At 25.2% G+C, this 24,453-nt stretch overlaps 1 protein-coding gene across 3 annotated transcripts; it reads right to left on the bottom strand.

Annotated features, from left to right (window-relative positions):
* Positions 1–84: 84 nt before the first annotated feature.
* Positions 85–24,282, bottom strand: LOC113547754 (ubiquitin carboxyl-terminal hydrolase puf). 3 transcript variants are annotated; one of them, XM_026948234.1, is made up of 44 exons: positions 24,126–24,282; positions 23,964–24,060; positions 23,714–23,910; positions 23,337–23,553; positions 23,059–23,276; positions 22,698–22,996; positions 22,413–22,631; positions 22,054–22,333; positions 21,730–21,993; positions 21,124–21,662; positions 19,709–19,836; positions 19,197–19,493; positions 18,814–19,139; positions 16,718–17,247; positions 16,472–16,660; positions 15,766–16,026; positions 15,596–15,683; positions 15,307–15,503; positions 14,842–15,237; positions 14,669–14,780; positions 14,398–14,609; positions 14,164–14,332; positions 13,874–14,106; positions 11,993–12,196; positions 11,346–11,518; positions 9,732–10,149; positions 9,418–9,662; positions 9,227–9,350; positions 8,977–9,164; positions 8,345–8,453; positions 8,102–8,263; positions 7,840–8,046; positions 7,205–7,375; positions 6,882–7,137; positions 6,127–6,392; positions 5,330–5,520; positions 5,084–5,261; positions 4,779–5,015; positions 4,454–4,706; positions 3,227–3,459; positions 2,958–3,161; positions 1,867–2,004; positions 1,535–1,775; positions 85–590 (listed from the first exon to the last, which is right to left on the bottom strand). In XM_026948234.1, the coding sequence occupies exons 1-44, from the start codon at positions 24,172–24,174 to the stop codon at positions 430–432; spliced, it is 9,876 nt and encodes a 3,291-aa protein (XP_026804035.1). In that variant the 5' UTR covers positions 24,175–24,282; the 3' UTR covers positions 85–429. The 3 variants fall into 3 exon arrangements, with proteins under 3 accessions (XP_026804035.1, XP_026804033.1, XP_026804034.1); XM_026948232.1 differs by having other exon boundaries at positions 13,874–14,332; XM_026948233.1 differs by having other exon boundaries at positions 13,874–14,332; positions 21,730–21,978.
* Between the last annotated feature and the right edge of the window lie 171 nt (positions 24,283–24,453).

Genomic DNA, 24,453 nt, shown 5'->3' with positions numbered 1-24,453 from the left:
CTGTAAAAAAAAACTAATCTATAAATTATGATTAGAAAGTCTATATAAAGTTCTTTCATTGATATAAATAATATTAATTAATAATTACATAATAAAAACATATTACTTTTTATTTAAATTTTACTAAAATTATTACTTTTTAAACAATTATAGAATATAATTAAGGTAGGGAAAGGATGGAATTTATCCACATAAAATCCAAGGGTAATTGATAAAAATAACGAATCCCAACAGTTATTGGCTTTACAAAATAGTCGATTGATTAAAAAAAAAAAAAAAAAAAAAAACAAAACTTTGCAACATTTTTGGAGATCACAAATAAATGTTTTTTTTATATAAAAAAAACATAAATTCATTTAAAAAAAATTATAATCCAGTTTTGTTTTGAAAGACTAGCAGCGTTTTTTAAACCTACAGAAAAAACCTGTATTAAGTCTTATCTGGTGGCCCAGCAATGTCTTTATCTTCTAAGTTGCTAGGTAAATTTTCATGTTTTGGTAAGGGAATGGCATCTATAAATTCAGCAGCAGTAGTTTCAATACTGCGTAATAATGATAATTGTTCATCATCATTTTTTTCATTGGTTTCATCTAAATTAAAAAAAAAAATTACATTAACTAGGTTACAAGGCCGCATTTGTGATTAGGGTAATTAATATGTGCTATATTTTATAAATACACATGAGTTTGGTGAAAAAATGAAATATAAAATCATGTTAAAGTTATTATGAAAAGTAATTAATATTAAATATTTTTTATACTGTACACTGAATTGTTTTTCTAAGACATAACTAAAAACAATAGTTGATGACCAAATTGAAAACTTTGCGTATAAACAAATAAAAAACTAAAATTTTAATATATGATTTCATCTTAGGAGAACTAGTACCAGCATGTGTTGTCTTTGTCTTACTAATATAGATCATAGCAAATTCGCATTCAGCAAAACACATTTTGTAATGTTAACTTTAATATTAGAGTAAATTTACCTATTATCAAATTAAAAGATAAGAACATTATCTAGAAAATGTATGTTTCTATTGATATCATTTAAAAATGAGTTATAGCTATAAAAAATATTACAACTTTAAAATAATATCAATAAAAGCATATGACATTTTTTAGGTAATATTCTTACCTTTAAATTTGATAATAGGTAAATTTACTCTAATATTAAAGCTAACATCACAAAATGTGTTCTGCTGAACGAAAATTTGCCATGATTTACATTAGTAAGACAAGAGACAACATTGCGGGTATAACGTTCTCTTAAATAAAATAAATAATAATAATTTTAGTGAAGTGTAAATCAACTTACTTCCAAATATAGTTTTAAAACAAACTTATGTTAATTATACTATGCAAGGTTACTCTACTAAAAACATTGTATAATTCAATTTCTAAGTTAACAAAACTAACTCAATTTTATAGTGAAATGAGAAATTTAGATTTTAAATTTACTTTTTTTTATACCTTTAATTTATAATGTAATTTTATTACTAACTTTTAAATAAAAATAAAGTATATTTGTTTACCTGAAGTTGAAGGACACACTTTGTCTATTAGTTTTTGAGCTGCCGTTTTAATATTGCTTAAAACTACTTTCAGTTCTTGCACAGGAGGTTTAACTAATGAACAAACTCTTAGAGCTCTTAAATTAGATAACATCCTTTTTTCAGTTTCTAATTCACCCAATTTTTCCAAGTCATTTGGCAAGTTATATATAACACTTTCCAATAATTCAAAAGTGTGATGTGATAGTACACTAGCAGCCATCTGTTAGTTTAAACAAAATATACATATATTTACATGTTAGACCCAAAATAATTGTGAATTGTTATAAGCAAGTACTATGAATTAAAATTACCTCGGGAAAAAATGTTCTAACAAAATCATATATAATATCATTATTCAAACTGAGACGTTCCTCAATAAGTGTAGATTCCAAATAATCCACAAAATAATTATTCTTAGATAATAATCTTAAATATGGTAAGTTAGACCCCTTAAAAAAACAAATATATGCTAAATTAAAAATCATTCATTATTTCTAACTTAAATACAGAGTAATTCAAAATTTATGTTACAGCCATTTATCATATAAATAGAAAATAGAAAAAATGTTAATTACCAAAGATTTTTATTTAAAAATATTTAAAATGATAGTAATTATTATATATTTTTACAATATTTTAGGAGGGGATTTGGGTATCAACTTAAGAAATTAAAATGGGAACCTATACTTTTTTTGCAATTATAATATAAAGAACTTTTTCGTAGTATTTTTTTATATATAAAAATTGAAATTCAGGCAAATAGATTAAAAATTATAAGTATTTAAATTTTAGGTGAGCGGAGTAGTAGACCAATATTTTGTTAAATATCACCATATTCCACTTCGCTCAACATAAACTAAATACTTATAACTTATAATTTATTAACTAAATAATAATAATAATTTCTTAAGTAGACTCCCCAACATCTCTTGCTCTAAACCAGTGGTTTTTAAACTGGGTGCCGCGGCACACTGGTGTGCCTCTAGTATACACTAAGTGTGCCACGGTTTTTCCATAAATTACCGATTGCATTGAATTATGATATAAGAAAATGAGGGTGTGTCAACTATTCGTCCAAGAATTAAAAATATTTGTTAGCCTATCAATCATACATTTTTTATGAAATGTATATATAATTATAATTAATTCAAAATAATTTTGTTTATCTAAAAAAAAAGGTCAGTGTGCCATGAAAATATTTGAAGTGTATGGTGTGCCGTGTATAATAAAAGTATGAAAACCACTGTCTTAAACTATTATAAAAAAATTATAAAAATTACTAATAATTTTAGATATTTCTAAATAAAAAAAAAACATTTAACATTCCTTTATCATGAATATTTTATATTTATATGATAAAATGGCTGTAAGATAAATTTTGAATTACTCTGTATATACTTACATTCATATTATGCACATCAAGCCAAAACTTTGGAAAAAAAGTATGATGTAAAGGAATAGATTCATATCCAATCATTGCATTAAGTGCTACAAGAGGTTCAGTCAAACAGTCATTATTAACAGCAGTACGACACATCACATCAATGAAATCGTGATATGGTGCATAAAATGCAGATAATTCTGTATCGTAATGAGGATCACAGCCCTAAAATAATTTAAACAATTAGAATAATTGCTTAAAATTAACATTTCTTTAAAAAATATTCTTACTTTAGTCAAGTCTAATTGGTTATGAGTTAAAGCCATTTGAACCATGGGTCTAATAGGCCTAGTATTTGATTTTAAGCTTAGCATGGGCACTTTATGTCCACGACGAGGAAAATACGGACCAATAGGCATACCATTATTACTGTCCATACAAACAGCATGACAATGTGTTAATATTGGTTGAAGTACATTAATAACTTCAATTGGCATTAATACAACAAGTACTTTTAGTAGATCTAAAAAATAATTATGGAATTTAATAAAATAATCTTTTTATAATATTTACGATTTTAACTACAATAAATTTTTATTACTAACTGGTTAAGATTAACATCAATTGTTACACACAAGCATACTTAAAAGAAAAAATGTTGTTATATTAATCACTGGTTAGTTGTGTATGGGGTAAATTATTACTTTATTAATTTTAAACTATTTTATAGTTGTTTATATTATTTTTTGTGGTTTTAATGTGATAAGATTTTAATAACTTGCATTTACAAATAAATTGAAATTTATTTTAAGAATAGATTTTAAATTTAAAATAAATAAATATAAAAGAAAAATATATTGTGTTTCATCAAAGAAATTTTTTAACACATGAGATAAAGTACAATGAATTTTTGCAACCTACATGATAACTATAATTATACTCTGTTCAAAATATGATGATATAAGTTCAAATACCTTGAATGTGGCTAACAAGTCACACATTAGTTACTCATTAGACAGCATTTTATTATTATAATGTAAGAATTACATATGAACATAATTTGATCATTTGTGCACAAGTTATCTTTTGAAACTAAGTATAGAATAGATATCACTATATCACTACATCAGTATAGATATCACTATACTAATAAATGAGTAATAACCATTTAATTATAAAAATATTACTGATAGAAATAAAATTATACATATATTGTATTCGAAATAAGAAAGGTACTGAGCAGTGAATGTTTTTCATCAGGGTGGTCAGATGCTTCCCCCACCAAGTCAATCATTGAGTTCCTCATACCAAATTTTTTTGAAACAAAGCCCATACCCATCTACATAAGTTGGCCACTTGGTACCTTTCTTGATTTGAATACAGTATAATATATTAGACTTTTACCAGGAAAAAAATTATATTTTTTACTATTAAAATTAATTATTTTACGCCTTTGAAGATATTTAAATTAATTTAATAAAAGCATATAAATAAAATACATATTGACGTTATATTACCTAATACTGATTGTCTCATTTCTTTAGGATTGTATGTATTAAGTAATGTAACCAATTTTCTTAATAAATCTGGCCATTCTTTGTATGTCAATACTATAGTACGTGGTGTTTCTTTTTCAGCTAATTTATTTTGTTCATGACTTCTTTGTAAACACTTTGTGATATCAACAATTAAAGCAAGCATTTCAATTAAGTCGCCAGTTACGTGGCAAGCAGTAGCTTCATGATACATATTATGTAATGTTTGAAAACCCTGAAATACCAATCAATAATTTATTAATATTTTAAAAGTATTTAATTATTATTTGACATATTAAATTATTACTTCAAAACACATTTCTAAGCCACGGTTATGAATAAAATATAATTTATCTTCATCATTTTCCAAAAGAATTTTAGCAACTGGTATTAAAGTACCCCAGCCAGCTTTTCCATCTAAGTTTGATACATATAGTTGTATTGTTTCTCTTCTATATTGGTTTATTTCAACAATTTCTTGATCAGTTGAATCCGGGAATTTTTTAATAAATAGTTGTAATAGTTTAAATAATTCATCAACAGCCTAAATAATTATATGAATAAAAAAATTAATAAAACAAATTCAAATAAAATATAACATAGTTATCTTACAGCTGCATATTGAGTAGGGTGAGGAGAAATGTTCTTAAAAGCCCAACTAATATTTTGATGCCCAGCTAATTGTCTAGAAAATGTTCTAGAATGTTGGCAACATATTCTTAAAAGGCCATAATATGCTGGTAACATAGTGCGATTGAAAATTACCACTTCTTGGTCATCATGATCAGCTCTAAAAAAATTCTCATTAATGATAAACTTACAATTATTAAGATGTACATTCTTAATTAAATTACTTACAAAATATAATTGAATGCTATATTTTTCACAAAGTATGGATCTTGAACAAGTATTTGTACATTTTCTATACAGTCAGACAAAACATTATAGAATAACATCAATAAGCTTTGTTTATTATGATGTATTGCTATGGCTGGTTCAGAAAGTTTGGGATGAAATAATTGCCAAAGTTCAACTAAATGTGGTCCAAACTGAAAATATTAAATGAATCAAAAATTTTAATAAATACTTTATTGTGTAAATCTTGATATTAGTTATTCACATACATTTTATATTTAACATTTATAATAAATTTAAAATTTTCTGTAAAAAAAAAACATATTGTTTCTGCTTCTTAATAAGTATTGAGTGTCTCTCTTAAATTAATAATTCTCCTATAGTTATCATGATGAATAATAGATATATTAAATTCTAATTAACAATAAACTGTAGGCACCAAAAACAATTCTGAGCAAATGTCTACAATTATTACTTTTTGGAGATTTTGTTGAAAACTGATGCTGCACAAATATTTGTTTTAGCTAAATAAATTAGTAAAGCAAAATCTTTGGAATATCTTATTTTTTACCCCCTAAGTACAAATTAGATAAAAATTCTACTAGAAACCAACATCAACATTGATAATTTAAGTAAACTAGCGCTGTAAAATGTGATAGCCACAAAAAAATGTACAATCCATTAAAACTATAACATTGAACTATAATTATACTTGTCTTATTGTATTTTTTTAAACTGCGTTTTAGTATAATTTGAATGTACTCTATAAATAAAAATAAAATACTTATTAAAATATTTACCATTAATTTTTCTGTTCTTGATATCAAAAAATAATTGAGCAAAACAAAGTAAGCAGTTAGTTTTGATGATCCATGTTGGGTTGTATCTGTATACTCTTTAGCCATTTTTAAGAGATTTAAAAGAAATTTGAATATTTCATGCAATGTTTCCTTTGCATCTGATGCCAATAATACTTCTTTTTGTAATGTACACATACCTCTTGCTGATCTATATGCTTGTCGAAATTGAGTATTTGGTACCAATGATACTAATAACATACTGGCAGCTAAAATATACATTTTAATTAATAATTACAAACATAGTAATTATATGTGTTTAAGTTTTTTTTTATATTTTCAGTTAGTTCATCAGCTAAATATTTTAATATAATATTCAGTAACTGACTAATTTGGTTCTGAAGATAACAAAAATTGTTGAATTTTTCTTTTACATAATTTATATGTAAGTATACCATTTTAATGATTTACATTTTACTTACATATAATATGGTCTTACAAAATTATTACTTAGTAACTAAAAAATTATTATTATATTGTTTTCACTTTATTAAATCTAAATATACCAATATTCTTTTAGTAATTAGTCATGTTAGAAAAAAATGTAATTAATTCAATCAAATTATACTACAATTTTTTAAATAGCAAATATTTAACATAGTATTTTTTTCACAAAATTAACGATATTCTATACATAATCAAAATTCTATACATTTATACTGTAATAATAATCAATAATTTAAATGCAATATATTTACCTGAGCGTACTCGAGCATTTCCATGTGCTAATAAAAATCGTTCAACCCATGTGTCCATACCATTAAGTACCCAAGCAGATACTTGCTTATTACGAGGTACTTGAAGACCAAGCCATTCCAATGCTACTTGGGGTCCATTTTCAGTTGACTGCCACAAAAGTCTTAATATGAATTCAGTAAATGATGGTAATCCACCATTACCACTGACACTACCTTCTGATAGTAAAGTTAACATTTTGAAAAATGGCTGAGTAATCTAAAGTACAAATATTATTTATTTTTTCTACATTTATATTTCAATTAATTTAAATAAATGATCTTACTTCAGAATTATTAACATTTTTTTGTATAACATTTAAAATTTGGCTGATAATTTCATTAGCAAGTAAAGCATTCTTTTGCGATGAATCATTACGGCATAGAGAAAATATAAGATTTTTTGTCATATGTAAATTTGTATTATCTTTTACTTGCTGAATTATAAATGGAAACCCCTAAAAATATTATTAAGTAAAAATATAAATAAAATATTTTATAACACAAAATAAAATAAAGAAGAATGAAAATAGTCATTTTTGTGGTCAGTACATATTAGTGAAAAATCGTGAGTAACAGCAGTACATCACTATAAATTCCTCTTGAGTCATTACTTTAAATTCTTCTTGAGTCTTGATAAATTTATAAAAAATCAAGTGACTAAAAAGTTAAGTTACTCAAATATGATAAAAAATTATATATTCCATAAGATTTCACTGACTGACTAGTATCACTGCCAACATGTCGGTGTCCAGATATCTGTATTTTAGTATGTGGGTTTAGATATACAGTCTTTCAAATGTTGTGTGAAAAAAATGGGAGGGGGTATTATGTTGTTTCTTACATAATTCCCATCATTTTTGTCATAAAACATTTGGACAATCTGTATATTATATTAAATAATAACAACACTAAATGTTACCTTCATTCCTTGTAAAACATACAAATCATTATCTGATAGCTCTAACTGACCACCAATATTTCTTGATTTTTCTACCAATGAAACTACAAGAGCAATTAATTTTTCAAGAGATAAAGGTGGCTTGTTTCGATCTGCATTTGACATTGGAACTGTGTCTTCTTCTTCTTCTTCACAGTCAGCACCATTAATATTATTAGGATTATCATTCTATAAATTATAAACTTTATTTAATATACTCTATAAACATGGATGTTTAACTTACAAATTCATGTCCTTTTAAGCCCAAGTAAAAGTTTACAACTGTAGTAATACATTGAATAGCTATAAGAAATTTGCTTTCTTCATCACCTAACTTACTAAATTCATGTAACATTGCAAAATATTCAGTCATATTTCGAATACAATTTTTGATATTTTGTTCCATCTATAATATTAAAATGTTATAAATAATTATGTGTAATATTCGTTATAATTTTGATTCAGTAAAAGTATAATAAATACTTACTAAAGATACTACTGTACGGATAAATGAAGTTAGACAAGACACACAAGGTTTCATATATTCACTTTTATCATCATTCATAAAAGTGTCATTGAAAAAACAAATATATGGTCTAAAATAAATAAAATATTATTTAGTATTAATATTTCTTTGAAATATATAATTAACACATATATACAGGGTGATTTTTTTATCAAACAACACTCATTATTTCAAAAAGTATTGATGTTTTTGAAAATATTTTTTTACTTTTTTGAATGACAACATGATTTTTAATTTCATATTCATGCAGAATAATTTTTTTAAGTATTTTGTTACATAAAAATCGAATTTAGGGTGAATAGTTTATTAGTTATACGTATTAAAGTTTAGTTGTACGGTTACCCCGCAAAATGTTTGTCCACTACTCCGCTTGTCTATAATTTAAACAAGTATAACTCATAAACTACTCACCCTAAATTCAAATTTTATGTATCAAAATACTCAAAAAAATATTCTGCTTTGGAATATGAAATTAAAAATCTATGTTGTTATTCAATAAAGTAAAAAACTTAAAAAATTATAAGGATAAAAAATATAAATTTTTAATAAAAACATTGTTTTTTTATTAATAATAAATAATTAATATTTATTACCTAGTTTGCTGAATAACATGTATGCACAATTTAAGAAATGTCTGTCTTATTATTTGATTAGGACATTTAATAAAAATCTTAAGTGGCCACCATCCATCAACACTCATTTGTTGTAGAAACCATTCAGAACCAGATTGTGAAGCACTAAACTGCTTGGTTAACAATTCTGTCCATTGCATTATAGTAGACTAAAAATTTAAAATTCAACAGAAAATACTAAAATAGCCCAGATTAAATTAAAAATACTTACTCGTTCTTTAGCATGTATATAAGTTTCCAAAAAAAAAGCTGAAGTTAATTTTGTAGCAAGTTCAGCTAATTCCTCCGTATCTTCTAAAGATTGAGGAATAAATGCACATATTTGCCACATAAATCTTAGAAAAAATTTCAATAAACATTAAACGTAATCATAAATTTCTAAGTTAATACTAAACCACTTACTGAAAATAAGCACTTTCAAATATATTTTTATCTTGTAAAAATTGTCTATTATCCCTCCAAATCCATCCTTCTAATTCACTACTCAATTTTATTGGTGGACATATTTCTATATCATTAGAAGTATCATGTTCTTCAATTTCTGGATCTGTTGGCTTAACAAGTTCATAAAATAACATATACGCACTGTTTGTTTTTTCAAAGCTCAAGTCCATGTACTTGTCTGTTACTGAATCATAGGTTTTACTCTAGAATAATAAATTTGTATAACATGTGTATGGAAAATTATGAAATTACAATATATATTAATATATTACTGTCATTTCTCCACCAAAGCATTCAGCTGCTAATTGACTAGCATCAAACAATTTAACTTCTGCATCATTGAATAAATACCATTGATCAGTACTTGGCGTTTGAGATTTATTTGTACGTTCTCGGTTTCGTATAAAGCTATAATAATGACCACCGTCTGCTGTTCCTGTATGAACTGTAACACCTATCAGTTCATATTGGTAGTTTTCATCAAATCGCTCTGTTCCCTTATTTTCGTTCATTTCTTTTTCTTCCAGATAATGCTGAGGCATCAAGTGTTTTTCAACATATCCAGACATGTCAAGTATCATAGGAAATGAAAAATGAGTGTTCACTTTTTCTTTCATCATAGTCACCATATTAAATGTATACCTCATTGTATTAAAACAAAGAATTTGTGGTAATTTTTTGAAACAAGCCCTGAAATATAATATGCATTAATTATCAGTGTTTAATAAGAATAAGTGTCGAGTGAGTGGCTGTTATGGGTATATTAAATTTGAATTCAATGATATAACATTTTATATGAAAAACGACTCTAAGCGAAGATAGTCAGTAAACATTACAAACTATATTTCATAATATATTTTTTTTATATACATTTTTGATACCAATTACAGTAATTTATTTTACTTTTAATACTACAGTACATTGAAGTATTTTTTTTCCGAAAATATATATTATTGATATTCTTGTAATTACTGAATATTTTTAAAATAGTATATCAACTAACATATAATTCAAACCTTAAATAAGTAAAAAGAGATTCATAGTATAAATAGATAACATCTTAAAATAAATCAATAATGTCATTGCATAGAAAAATATTAATAATAATTTAATATATGTAAAAAATTTGAGTTAACACGAATAATCTTTTTTAAATTATAACAAAATAATTAACATCATTGTTAATCATTTAAATAAGTAATTTTGTCCAAATTTTAATATTTATAAAAAATAATTGTTTTTTTATATTTCTTAGATTTTATGGTTTTAATGAAAACTATCTGCATTGTATGAGAAATGTATTATATTTTCAAAAACTTAGAAAAAAATTAAAAATTAATATGAATATTTAACAGAAAATGTGATTTTGAAAAATTTTATCTGTAATACATATATAAAAACAACTTATGCAGGATCTAGTATTACATTTTTAAATTTTATTTTTAGAATTATGAACCAACAAATACATTTTTATCGACATTTATAGATTGTTATAGATTATAGATTTATAGATTAGTCTCATGACTAAAATAGTTTAAAAAGAGTTGAAATATTTAAAAAAAATTAATAAATATAGTTTAATATAAACATTTAGTGAAAGTTTCAAGTATCTCACTAATTTATTTTTTAACTACACTAAAAAACAAAATTAATTTTGTTAAAAATTTCTATTATACCTCAGTTTTTTCCCAGATTATAAAATTTATTTTTAGAAATTATTTTACTTCTACCCCCCCCCCCCAAATATCAACTAGATCTATTTTACTACCAGATATCAACACTATTTATACTGCCCAAAAAGTGAAGACAGAAAAAAAACACATCATTGTAAAATACTTATATTGTTCTTCTAAAACTCTAAAATATGACATTTAAAATGGAGTTACCTTTTTTCTGCACGAACTTTCTTCTCACACTGAGAACAGGTATACATATTATCTCCATCTAAAGTGTCTTTTAATGTAACTTCATCAAGAGATTCATACAAATTTCTCATATCAGCTACTTGACATCTTACAGTGTAAAACTCTTCTAAAGTTCTACTAACATGATCACAATCCTAAATGTTTCAAATGTAATATATAATACAAAAATATAACTTCTTTTAAAATTATTTACTATAATTATTTATTTATTGAAGAGAATTGTTTAGAGACTGTAAATTTACACAAAAATAATAAAAACAAACAATAAAGAATTTTTTTCTAATGTAATGAAGTGTTTTACAGTTTAAATAATATACTGGAGAAATATAGTATAAGTGTAGTGTATATATATTATTAATAAAAATAAATTTTAAATTAACTAATATATAAAGCTTAATAACATATTACAATGTTGTTATTTTTTTAAATTCAGTGAAAAATTAGAATATTTTAAAATGTAAGGTGGAGAAAAATATATATTTTTCTCAATGCATACAAAATTGATATGCTTATTAATAATTAACTACATAAAAATATTATTAAAAATAATAAAAGTTTTGTAAATGTATTATCAATAATATAAAACTATGTATCATAATCATACTAACCAATGAAACAACATTATTGCTAATTACACCTCCAAATAGTGTTTTAACAAGTGTTTTTAATTCAGGTGTCATTTCTTCTAACTTAGAGACAAGGTCAATAAAAAATTCAGCCATGTCTTTCTGTTCACCAGTATTCAAAAGTTGTTGATCCATTGTATAAACTTTGCAAAAGCTACGAGGGTTATACGTTTTTCTTTCACTTTCCTGAAATAAAATATTATAATTAAATACAAGTGTTTATTTATATTTTATTTTTGATGACAACTTTTTTGAACTAACTGATTAGTTTTTATAATATTCAATTATAAAATATAGAATAAGCATTTTTTTAAACTATTTTCTCAAATCTTATAATAATCTTTTAAATTATATTTAGCAGAAAAAACATAAAGATTAAAAACGATACAACAAAAAAGGATTGGATTACAATCAAAATTGTAAACTTGATAGAAGAAAGAAGGAAATATAAAAGTTTGAACAGTACTGAAGAACAGAAAAGATACAGAGCATTGAGGAATCTAATTATTAGGAAATCAAGAAAAGTATCTGGAAGAAAGGTATAGTGAAATTGAAACCATAATGAAAACAGGAAGCAGAGAAGAAGTATATGTATGGTAAGTATGGTAAAAAAGTGCTTTGGCCAATATAAGCTCAGAGCCGGAGGAATAGAAGATGAGAAAAAAATATAGCCATAAGATGTAAGGAATATCAACGAAAGAACGAAAAAGGTAAGAATTGTTTGAAATGTGGTGCTACAGAAGAATGTGAAGAATAAACTGGATGGACAGAGTAACCAATGAAAAGGTGCTGGCAAGAATAACAGAAAAAAAGTTAGTTAGAAGACGAAACGAATGGATAGGCCATATAATGCGACAAGAGGGACTACATAAGTCTAAAACTGATTATAAAAGGAACCATAGGGGAAGACCAAGATTAGAATATATTCAACAAATAATACAGGACCAAGGATGCAACTCATATGTAGAAATGAAAAGGAAAGTGGAAGATAGAGAAGAATGGAAGATGGCTGCAAACAAATTTACGGATTAAAACCATAGAGAAAGAACTTTATTTATAACTACATAAGGAATCCAACTGTTTACAATTAACTTTTGAAAAAATAGTGAAACTATAACCAAATCAGCTTATAACAGTTTTCAATAAATAAATAGTGTGGAGACAGGTAGTAAGGGTGTATACTTTATGAACCCTAGACACTTAAGACTCTCTCAAATTGATATAGTGTTAAAAAATTATAGGGTATAAAATAATAAAGTCTTTGACAATATCTACATACAAAAGGGAATTGCCAGGAAAAAAGAGGTAAATGCATTACTTGCCTAGGAGAACGATTGTTACCAGAGAATAAGGTATGATACAAACCAATATTAAAAATAAAGTTAAAATTAATATGTTGTGTCCAAAAATAAAGATGGCATCAAGATCGCACTACAAAAGTGAACAATCTATGGCAGAGTTAATATTGAGAAATATATTAATATTGTGATTAAATAAAATTATTTTAGCAAAAAACACATATTTTTAGAAATTATGAAAAGAGCGGTGGGCTAAGATAACCATCTTGAAACCTGAGATAAACAAAAGGAAATTAAGCATATTTCAAAAATCATTAAGTGACAAATTAAATTTTAAAAAAAGTAAATAAATAAACTGCCCCTAAAATTCTTATTTCCTGTAGTCTAGCACAAAAACAGACATAATAAAAAAATGTAAATATATATAATTTAAAGATAAGGAAATCATTGGGTAATGTTTGTTTTACACATTTAAAATAGGTATTTTTCTAGTCTAGCTCAATAAGATATACTATTCTAATATAATCACTAAAATTAAATAACTTTATTATTAAATCAATCATACCAATAAATAAGCAAACATTCTTTTTAGCTCAACCAATATGGACGCATGTTTATTAGACTCATCACATTTTGCTTCAAGTATAGATCGTCTGGCTTGTGGCATCATAAATAAATGCTGCATACAAGAAGCCATATAACAAGTGGCACCAAGATTTGTTAAACCAACATACCCACAACTAGATCGACCATCATCATGAGGCCAATAATCCCATAAATATGGAAGCCGATTTAGATCTACAAAAATATTAGTAAAAATTATTAAGTGCACAAAATTATCATTAGAATATTTACCATTACTATGTTGTTCTAATAATTTTTTATATAAATATTCATAGTTTTTGGGAGTTTCTTTTACTAATTCAACTAATAAATCATAAGCTGAAGATCGAGCACTTTCAGATTTACATTTAGGTAACTGTCGATTCTGAGGATCAGGCAAAGCAAACAAAAACTCAAAAACCTAAAATTTTAAAGTAAAAATGATTAATTATATATATTGTAATATATACATTTTTTAATACGTACTGTGTCTAAGACTTTATGGCTATGTTTACTAAATTTAAATGGAGGTTTATGCCCAAGTATATTTGACATTAAATTTAAGAGACCAATCAAACCATCATCTTGAAGGCCACTATAATGTGTTTCAATAAAATCTCTAGAAGCAATTGATTCCCAAACACGTATTGCTAAAGCTTCAATATCAATAATACATTTTGGTGGAAATTTAATACTTTCTAAAATAATAAAAATAGATTACATACTTATTTAAATAAAAAAAACTTCATTATTTTACCTTGAATGATGTCATTTGGTAAACAATTAACAAGTCGACACATAAGCCAAAAATAATCTCGGCAAGCTGGTCCATAATTAAGTTTATCTTCATCAGTTATCCTCATTGAATTCTAAAATACAATAAAAATGTTTAAAGTAAGTATTTTTAACTTGTAAATTAAAATTACTAACTTCATGTCTTATATTTTGTGGTTGCATGCATTCAGCCTTATCTAGGAACTTGATTAACTGAGATAAAAGTAATGTAGCTGCAGTACGATTTGCTGGGGGTACAGCACAAAGTCGATATAATGCAACACATATCTCATGTCTGACTAATGGATCTGGATCTTCAAGAACAAGATTGCAAAGCCACATGGAAAACTGATTAGATTCTAAAAGTGCTTCGCAAATACCATTTACACTGTGAGACCACGATAAAACCAAAGTCATTAAGAAATGAATAACTTGAGCTCGACCCCAAAAGCCAGTTTTTATATCTTTTGGGTGTCCAGGGTAAGATAACTCGTTTAAAATACTCATCAATCTAGGTATTACCAAATCTATCTTCATAAGTTTTAACATTTCCTTAAAATAAAATAAAATATATAAAGCAAAATTAAAAAAATATTTTATAAAATGTACTGAAAAAATTACTTTGTTAAGTTTTGGCACAACTAAATTAGCTTGCTTTTTAATGTGTGATTTCCTTGGTCGAAAATAAGGATCAAAACCTAGTCCTTCAAATTGATCTAACTGTCGTCTATCATTTGGTGACACACCAAGTTGACAAAGTAATTTAAGTAAATGAGCTAAGCAATCTTGATGCCATTCACTGTTACCCTGAAGTGTACCTAATATTGTTTAATAATTTATTATTAGATAAATTTTATTTTGCCACAATTGTTAAGCATATTTTTTATAAGAAATATACAACATAATTTACCAGATAACAAAATAGTAAAGAGATGTTCTAAACCTCCCTTTTCAATAAAATATTCACCCCACGAATTAGACAATCCATTTGTAGATATCTATGAATAGATTGAAATTGTTTTTTAAAGCAGAACATGAATTTTTAAAAGGTAAAAAATATTTTTTATGATTTAAACATACCTCTGACATTACTTCGTCTTCATCTGAATTTTTTTCAACACCTACCTGAACTAATGATTCAACAATGTATAATGAATACATTAATTTTTGTAAATTTGATGGATCTAAATCTTTTTTTAACCAAACTTGACATTTTTCTTTTGATTCATGAGTCGGAAAATGTTTAAAACATTCTAACATTGAAGGACTGGTTGGAAGTATAGTTAAAATATCCCAAACACTTCTTGATAACACTTGAGCTCTTCCATGTAATAATTCATTCTATACATAACAATAACATTGAAATTAAAATTCAATTAATTTTTAAAATTTAAAAATTAAGCCAATTTTTAAATTTCAATATTTTTTTTCTTTTTATGTTAAATAATATTATACCAATTTTTTATTTTCTTAAAGAACAAATGTTATTATACTTAAGTTAGGAATCTCTCATGAATGAAGATTAATATATTTTAATGAAATAACTAATAATAATATTAAGTACTTTATGTTAATTACTATGCAAAAAAATTATTTTTTTGTTAATCATTTATTAAAAATTTGAATAAAAAATAAAAGAAAAATTGAGAAATTTTTTATATATTGTTATTTTATTAAATTATGTTTAGGTTTTTATTTAGTTAAGCTTTCTATGTGTCAGTTTTAAAATTAATAAAAAAAAACATTTTTTATCCCTCTTATTTAATTAGGAATATAAATAAATTACTTCTTCTTCATCAATTGTTTTCATTGATCCAAGAGTATGCATGAGACCAAACAATACTTCAAAGTTTTTTGGTTGTAGAAGCAATAATGTTGGTGAACTCTCTTTAGTTGGTACAAATTGTGTAGATCCTGGTAAATCTTGATCACCAAGTTTCTTCTTACGAGAAGTACTTAATGATAAGTATATTATCTAAAATAAATATTTCAAAAAATAACTTGTTACCTAGATTATCACAAAATTATTTACTTGGTTATCTTTTAATCCAGTTTCTTGAATGGTTTTTTCATCAAAATCTGATGTTATTTCTTGGCCTAGTGCAATCATGCGTATATTACCATCTGTAGATATTTTTTGAACAGCTAAATTATCATTCTGACTTTCCCACCAATGAGCTATTTCAGCTCTCATATCAGCTATATAGTCTGTACTAGGCATGTCAAGAGTTAACTTTTCATCTAACATAGCAGGACTGATATTTAACCTAATTGTTGCTGCATTTTTGTCATTCTGAATTACATGACTTATAATACCATGTCCTTCTAATGTCCATTTTCTTAAATGATAAGCATACTTTCTTTTAAATGTTTCTAAGTGAGTTTTTAATAGTAACAAAGCTCGTTGTATGTAAAGAAGACTGGATTCTTCTTTATCATTCAAAGTATCTGCAGCTACTGACAAATTTGATACACATTCACTAATAAACTTGTCTTCCTTATCAAGTTGTAAATTCATCATATAATAATTGTTTATATACTGTATAGCAGCCATGCTTACATCTAAAATAAAATTGATTTAATAATAAACATATTATATAGATCATAATTTATAAGTACATAAGCAGAGACATTGATAGTATAAAAAAATTAATACAGCTATAAAAACATTTCATTATTAAGTGTTTCATAAATTAATTAATTGAATTGGCAAATATTATTGCTCAGAATTTTTCTTCTCCCAAAATGTTTATTTATAAATAGAATTAAAATATTTTTAACAATAAACAAAAAAATATCATATTTATTAAGTTTCTTTTTCTTTCTTAAATAATTTATTCAGTTATAAACATTAAATATTAAACTCATTAAATTAATTAAATTATTATATTTAATAGCAATAAATAAGTTACACATACCATACTACTACAGTTATTACTGATAAACAATAAGTATATTGATTTGATAATTTGATGTGTAATGGTTTGAATATTTTCCAAAAAAAAATAATAGAAAATTTGTCTTTAAATACATAAATACAATTCTGCTGTATCCAGCAAGACAATAAGTTGATTCTATAGATCCCCAAATGATACCCCAGAATCAAGACCAGTTCCACAATGGGAGAATGTTGCATAGAAATATGAAAAAAAAACTGACTTGTTAAAGCATTAAATGAAAAATGAAGGATATAATTTAACTAAAAATATATTTTTATCTAAATTATACATTAATATTTTATGGAAAACAAATAATTTTATTTTCAATAAATAAATGATACTATGTATAATTTTTTAAGTAAGACCTATGAACGATACAATGACTGGTTAAAGGTAATAGAGCCTAAATTAAATTTAAGATCTAAGCAATATGTTGTAAACGTGGTTACTGACAGCTTAAATATCTAAACACATACTATTGATATTTTATATTGATAAAGATTACACAATTAAATGTTTATATTTTTCCTTCAGTTTTTGTAGCGTGCTTAAGATATACGCAATAAAGAATGCTTAAAAACATCTGTTACTGATAATTTTAAATATTTATCTCAATAAAGTATTATAATTTAAAACTATAATATAGTAACATAATCAAAGGCAGTTTAAATAAATAGTATTCAAGTACTCAAGCTATTAAGGTAATAAAGAACAGAAATATATAACACTTTAATTCCTAAAGCAGCATTTATAACTACAATTCCTCAAGAAAAGAATAGGAACTAAAGTTTTTACAAGTTCAAACTCTTGAATCTTATTCAAATTTTTAAAAATATAAAAATACTAAATTTTAAATTTTAATAGTAATAAATTACTTATGGACTTTAGTTTTAAAGTTTAGTGTTTATTCCTTAAAAAAAATAATAATAATTTGCTGTCAATCAAAAACTATACCCTTAAAGTAATTACTCCTAAGCAGTAGTAAGAATGTCACTTAGGAAATTTTGTCTTTTACCAATTATATACAATAATGCCAAGTAAAATTAAAAACTTTGATAACACTTAAAATAAAATTTTAGCAATATTTAACATGTTAAGTAGTTACTACATTTTAATTTTAAGTAAACTGAACTGTAAACTGTTTTTAAAATCTTAATCTAGATTAACTTAGTGTAGTTTTTATACTAACCATTGTTTGAGGCTTTTAATGCAATTCTAGATAAATGTTCCATAGCAGCTGCATGCCCATTTCTTGCTAACAACAAATAATCACTGGATACTTGTTGTTGAGCCATATTACATAGCTGTGTAAATAAACTAAGAGCAGTCATAGTATAACTTTCAGGTGCTAATGATAACAATTTTTCACAGTATAAATGTGTCAATGTTTCAACATTAAATGTATGTTGTTCACGACAACGAACTTGGCGTAATAACCAATTAAATAATTCATCTCGACAAATTTCATCAGATACCAAACAATTCCATAGTGTATCCAATTCATCAATAGTTAACCTAAATAGTTTACATTTTTTTAAATCAATGTTAATTAAATTGTAATTAAATGCTTACTTAATAGTATCTGGAAGTCCAATTGAAGAATATATATGAGTCAAAAATTGTAACCTAGCTTCTATATGGATTTGGTGAGAGTAAAATCCCGAATCTTCAAATGAGTTATCGGCATGTTGTTTACAGTACTCCCGAAAATTGTTAAATACTCGATCAATCATACTGTGATGTTTAACAGCCCAAAGAGTCACCTGACGAGTATCCATCCCAACATTAAGGTTAGCCAATGAAGCTCCACGGAATTGATGAAACGATGCAAACAACTTAGGTAATAGTCTTAATGAAATAACTACAGATCTAAAACAAAATATATACCAATAAATTATACATTCTATTAAATTAAATAATGCATAATAGTAACACACTCGTCCCAATATATAAATAAACTATTTAGAAATTTTATTATTTTTACATGCACTGTTATTAATTTTTACCAATACTACTATTTCTTCTGTTATTTTTTAAAAATAAGAATTAAAAAATAGAAAAAGTTTAGACATATTTGAACATACTTATTTTTTTGTATATTTTCTAAACAGCCTTCAATGAATTTCATTCTGATAGCACGATCAGTATTAAAGCATACTAAATTAAATAATGCTTTTTCTGCTTCCAAAGCTAATGATTCGCCTAAAAGAGTCTGAAAAAATATAAGATATTTATGATTGTTAAAAACATAAATACATTTTTTTAAATCATTCAATACCTGAATTAAATAAAGTATCAAAAGAAAATAATTTTAAAATAAATCATAATATTATAATATATTTATTTTATAAGACATAATAAAAATCAATATATTTTTAATTAGATATTTCAATAGATGAATCTTTTGCAGAATAAAGAGACAAAATGTACTTAACTATAAAGTTTAACTTCACAAAAATTAAAATATTTTGAATAGTTTTGAAGTGTTTGAATTTTATTTTGGAATATATAGTATGAGTAATTGAAAAATACATCACGCAGTAATGGACTAAAAATATATTTGACTTTTTTTTTTGTACATATAAATTATTTATGATTTTTAATAGCTTCTCATTGAAGAAATATTTTAGTTTGAAATGGAATTATCTCACAAAAATAAATAACTTAAGCACCAAATCCTAAATTTTATTTGCAGATTTATTTTGTTTCAATTTTTTTCATGATTTTTAAAAAAAATCCCATACTTGAATATTGTGTAAAAAGAAAACACTAAAAAAACCATTAAGTCAAAACTGCACTTATTTGTATTTATATCCTTATTAATATTATGTTATTTAAACATAACTTAAAAATAATTATAACTTGATATGATTTTTTATATACAAGGTGATTCTTTTATCAAACAACACAAATTATTTCAAAAAGTATTAATGTTTTTGAACATATTGTTTTACATAACTTCAAATTGTTAAAAAAAACAACGTTTTATTAAAAAATTATATTTTTAAATATTTTTTATCCTTATAATTTTTTAAGTTTTTTACTTTTTTGAATGACAACATAGATTTTTAATTTCATATTCCAAAGCAGAATATTTTTTTAAGTATTTTGATACATAAAATTTGAATTTAAGGTGAGTAGTTTATGAGTTATACTTATTTAAAGTTTAGATAAGCGGAGTAGTTGACAAACATTTTGCGGAGTAACCTTGTACCACTCCACTCCGCGCAACTAAACTTTAAATACATAAACTCATAAACTACTCGTCCTAAATTTGATTTTTATGTATCAAAATACTTAAAAAATTATTCTGCTTTGGAATATGAAATTAAAAATCTATGTTGTCTTTCAAAAAAGTAAAAAAATATTTTCAAAAACATTAATACTTTTTGAAATGAGTGTTGTTTGATAAAAGAATCACCCTGTATATATATAGATATATAAATAATGAATAGATAAAAAAAAAATAGGAATCAAAAATTGTTTATGTAATACTCACAATATTATCATCTTGAAGTAAATCCCACAATAATGTTGAACCAGGTTTACATACATTTTCAATATTGAACTGATTAGATATTGTTGTAGTTATATTTTGAGTACAAGGATGTACATTTTTACTGGTTTGGAAATTAGAATGGAATGCCATATGGTTTAACTGTTGTGTTGATAAGTGAGTCTGAGCACGTGCTGCAAGTTGCAATAATTCCTCATCACAGCCTGAATCCTCTCCATCAAAATCAGCCATATTTTTGTCAGATTTATTTGACATACGAGATGACATACTGTTCTCATCTCCACTATAATCTTCTAGCATTTGTCTATTTATAAGTGTAGATGGTACCTGCTGGTCTGAAGTAGTATCAATGGGTGATATGCCAATTTCCATAGCTTCCATTGATTCACTATCTTCATCTTCAATATCTTCATCCTCATCTTCATCTTCCTCATCATCATCTTCTTCACCATCAGATTCAGAATCATCTTCTGTACAATCAGTTCTAATGCACCTCATTTTAAGATTTCGTATTTTTTTGTCTAAAACATTACAAAAATACAGTCATAAAAATTATAATTTCTATAATATTAAGAATTTGTAATTTACGGTTATTAATTTTTCCTCTTGGTTTTTGAAGTTTGCTTCCTTTTACTAGTTTACAATGATTTATTTGAACTTTATCTGAGTCTTCATCACTAGAGTTGCATGGTTTCATAACTCTCATTCTTGTATCTCTCATTGCTTTCTTTCTAACACAATGCCTTATTTTACACATACCTAATGGTTTAGATGGTCTAATAATATCTTTTTCATTAATATCAAAATCATCATCTATTTCTTCAATTTTTGCTCCTTCTAAAACTAATGATTCTAAAAAAATTTATACAATTTATAACATAATACATTTTTTTTTTTTATGAAAATCCTTACCATTATCAGAATAAACAAAAATGTTTTCTTTTTTAGGTTTTTTCCTAGGAGTCGGACCATCACTCATATCACTTCGTTCATCGCTAGATTCACCTTCTGAATTGCTATTGAGGCTAGCACTATTTTCTGATGTACTCATATCATTAGAACGCACTATTCGACGGCCATCACGTATACTTACAATTCTTGACATTTTTGGAATAGAAAATTCATGACTTCGTGCTGTAGTTGCCATACTTGACCAAATAAATTTTGTAAGAGCTGATGCCAAAAATAAGCTCTATAATACACAGATAATAGAAAAACATTTAGTAAATTAATATTTATTTCATTTTATCTTGTTTTATGTATCAATTTACTTGTTCGGTATGCTCTTTTGGTTCTAATTTCCTTAATAAATGATATAAATGTAAAACAGGAGCGGGTTCTAAGTGTTTAATAAAACCAGGTAATAAATCAAAAACTTGTTTGCTACAATGTTTTAACTGTGCTGCTTGCCAAATAGTATCAATATGTTCATTTGTAATCTTACCTTCTGAGGCTAAAAAATTAAGTGTGATACTACACTGTTTAATTACCTAAAAAAGATTTACATTTAAATTAATATAATTTAAATTAATTATACAAATCTAAGCACAACATACTTCAACATGTAAATTTGGCCCAAACACGTGAGATATAATTTTACGATGAACAAGCCAAGTTGCTAAATTGTGTCCAATCTGTTCGATAGTAACCATATCATTGGATTGTGATGATGTTGATAATGTTGCTGCAGTTACATGAACAAGTTCGTTTAAGGATCCTATATGACTATTTATTTGTGATATTCCTGCTAGTCTCATCGTTAATGTTGGGGATGTAAAATACTTAAATGCCAATTCAAGACCATCTTTATCTAAATTAGAAGTATGGCCATCCTTGTTTGAACTCCACATAAAATCTATAAACAAATTTAACATTAGGTTTCTTGTGAATTTGTACAGCTTTAAGTAATATATTTACCAGCCATAGTTTTAGCTGCAGGAGTTCTCAAATCTTTATCAGATAAATTACACATAAATCTTAAGACTTTTGACCTTAATGGAACAAATACATGAACATTTGTGTGATAATTTAGCCATAGTTTAACATTACAAGCAAGAATAACAATTGGATTTGCAATAGTTAATGGCAATGATTCATAATCAAAACAAGACATAATTGCTTCCAAACCACCAACCCTAAATAAATAAAATGCTTGGTTTACAAAAAATATGAAAGAATTAAATCAAATAATGTACCGGCAAAACATATTGACAGTTCTTAAAAGTAATAATGGCATATCGATTTCTTGAACATCGCAATAATGATTCATTGCTGAAACTTCTTGTTGAGTTACTTCTTCTGTCTTGTAATGTGGGTATTGTTTTACAGCCACATATAATGGAAAATTCATTAAAAAAACTTTTGTCATGAGATGTAATGGTTTTTCCATTTCTGCTAATGTCCATTGCAACTCTACATTTTTTAAAGAAATACATTATACTATAATAGATAAATAACACATATATATGATAAAAAATTTAATAAATAATTAATACTAAACTTGTTTATTTAATGAGAAACAACACAACATGCACCATTAAGGTTTAAATTTAAAATAAAATTAATAATTCACCTTCGTCTTTAAAATTTGCTAGTAAATTTTCCCATTTACGACTACTTTCAGCATCATCATCGTCACGAGCTGGATAGATAATATTATCTTGTCCTTTATAAGATTTTAACAAATTGGTCATCAACAAAACAAAACATTGTGTAATCCACTGAAATTGTTCATAGTTTTTTCTATCTTGAAATCCGCCAAGACATTGCCTGTTAAAAAAAAAATTAGTGATAGTATTAATATTTTATAATTGTTTGCTTACCTTTGCATAAAAGCCTGAACAAAAACAACCAATTGATTCACTTCAGACTTAGATAGAATTACACAACTAAAGTCGTTCTTTGCATTAGCATCTCTATCTGTAAGAAAATTAACAATTAAAACCAGATAAAAGTTTATTTTAGGAGATATTTATAATACATACATGGTTTTAATAGTTTTGAAAACTCTATACATGTCTCACATTCACACATTTTTTTGGTGTACGAGCCAGTGTTCTAAGGGATGTATGTATAACACATAATTCAATAAAAATCACTCATCAAAATTAATAAAAATTTACGAAAATTTGGGAAAACAAAATGTACACAAAATTACTATATACATATTATGTATGTATATTATATATACATACATATATATATATATATATACATGAATATATATTTATCTATTTTTCTTAACTTTTAAGAATAAAAATAAAGTAGGTTATGCGGCTATAACACGATATCACGTTGACAGTGACGCCAACA

Source organism: Rhopalosiphum maidis, chromosome 1 (genome assembly GCF_003676215.2).
Source record: "Rhopalosiphum maidis isolate BTI-1 chromosome 1, ASM367621v3, whole genome shotgun sequence".
Lineage (NCBI taxonomy): Eukaryota > Metazoa > Arthropoda > Insecta > Hemiptera > Aphididae > Rhopalosiphum > Rhopalosiphum maidis.
The sequence above is the reverse complement of the archived record's forward strand: the minus strand, read 5'-3'. Positions and strand labels throughout refer to the sequence as shown.

Bases quoted from the DNA above. Each gene is read 5' to 3' on its own strand.
- LOC113547754 (XM_026948232.1), bottom strand. From the start codon at position 24,174: ATGTGTGAATGTGAGACATGTATAGAGTTTTCAAAACTATTAAAACCA. The intron at 9,165-9,226 runs GTAAGTATTTTT...TTAAATTTTTAG, and splicing joins ATATACATGCTAAAGAACGA to TCTACTATAATGCAATGGAC. The intron at 7,138-7,204 runs GTAAGATCATTT...TTTGTACTTTAG, and splicing joins AAAATGTTAATAATTCTGAA to ATTACTCAGCCATTTTTCAA.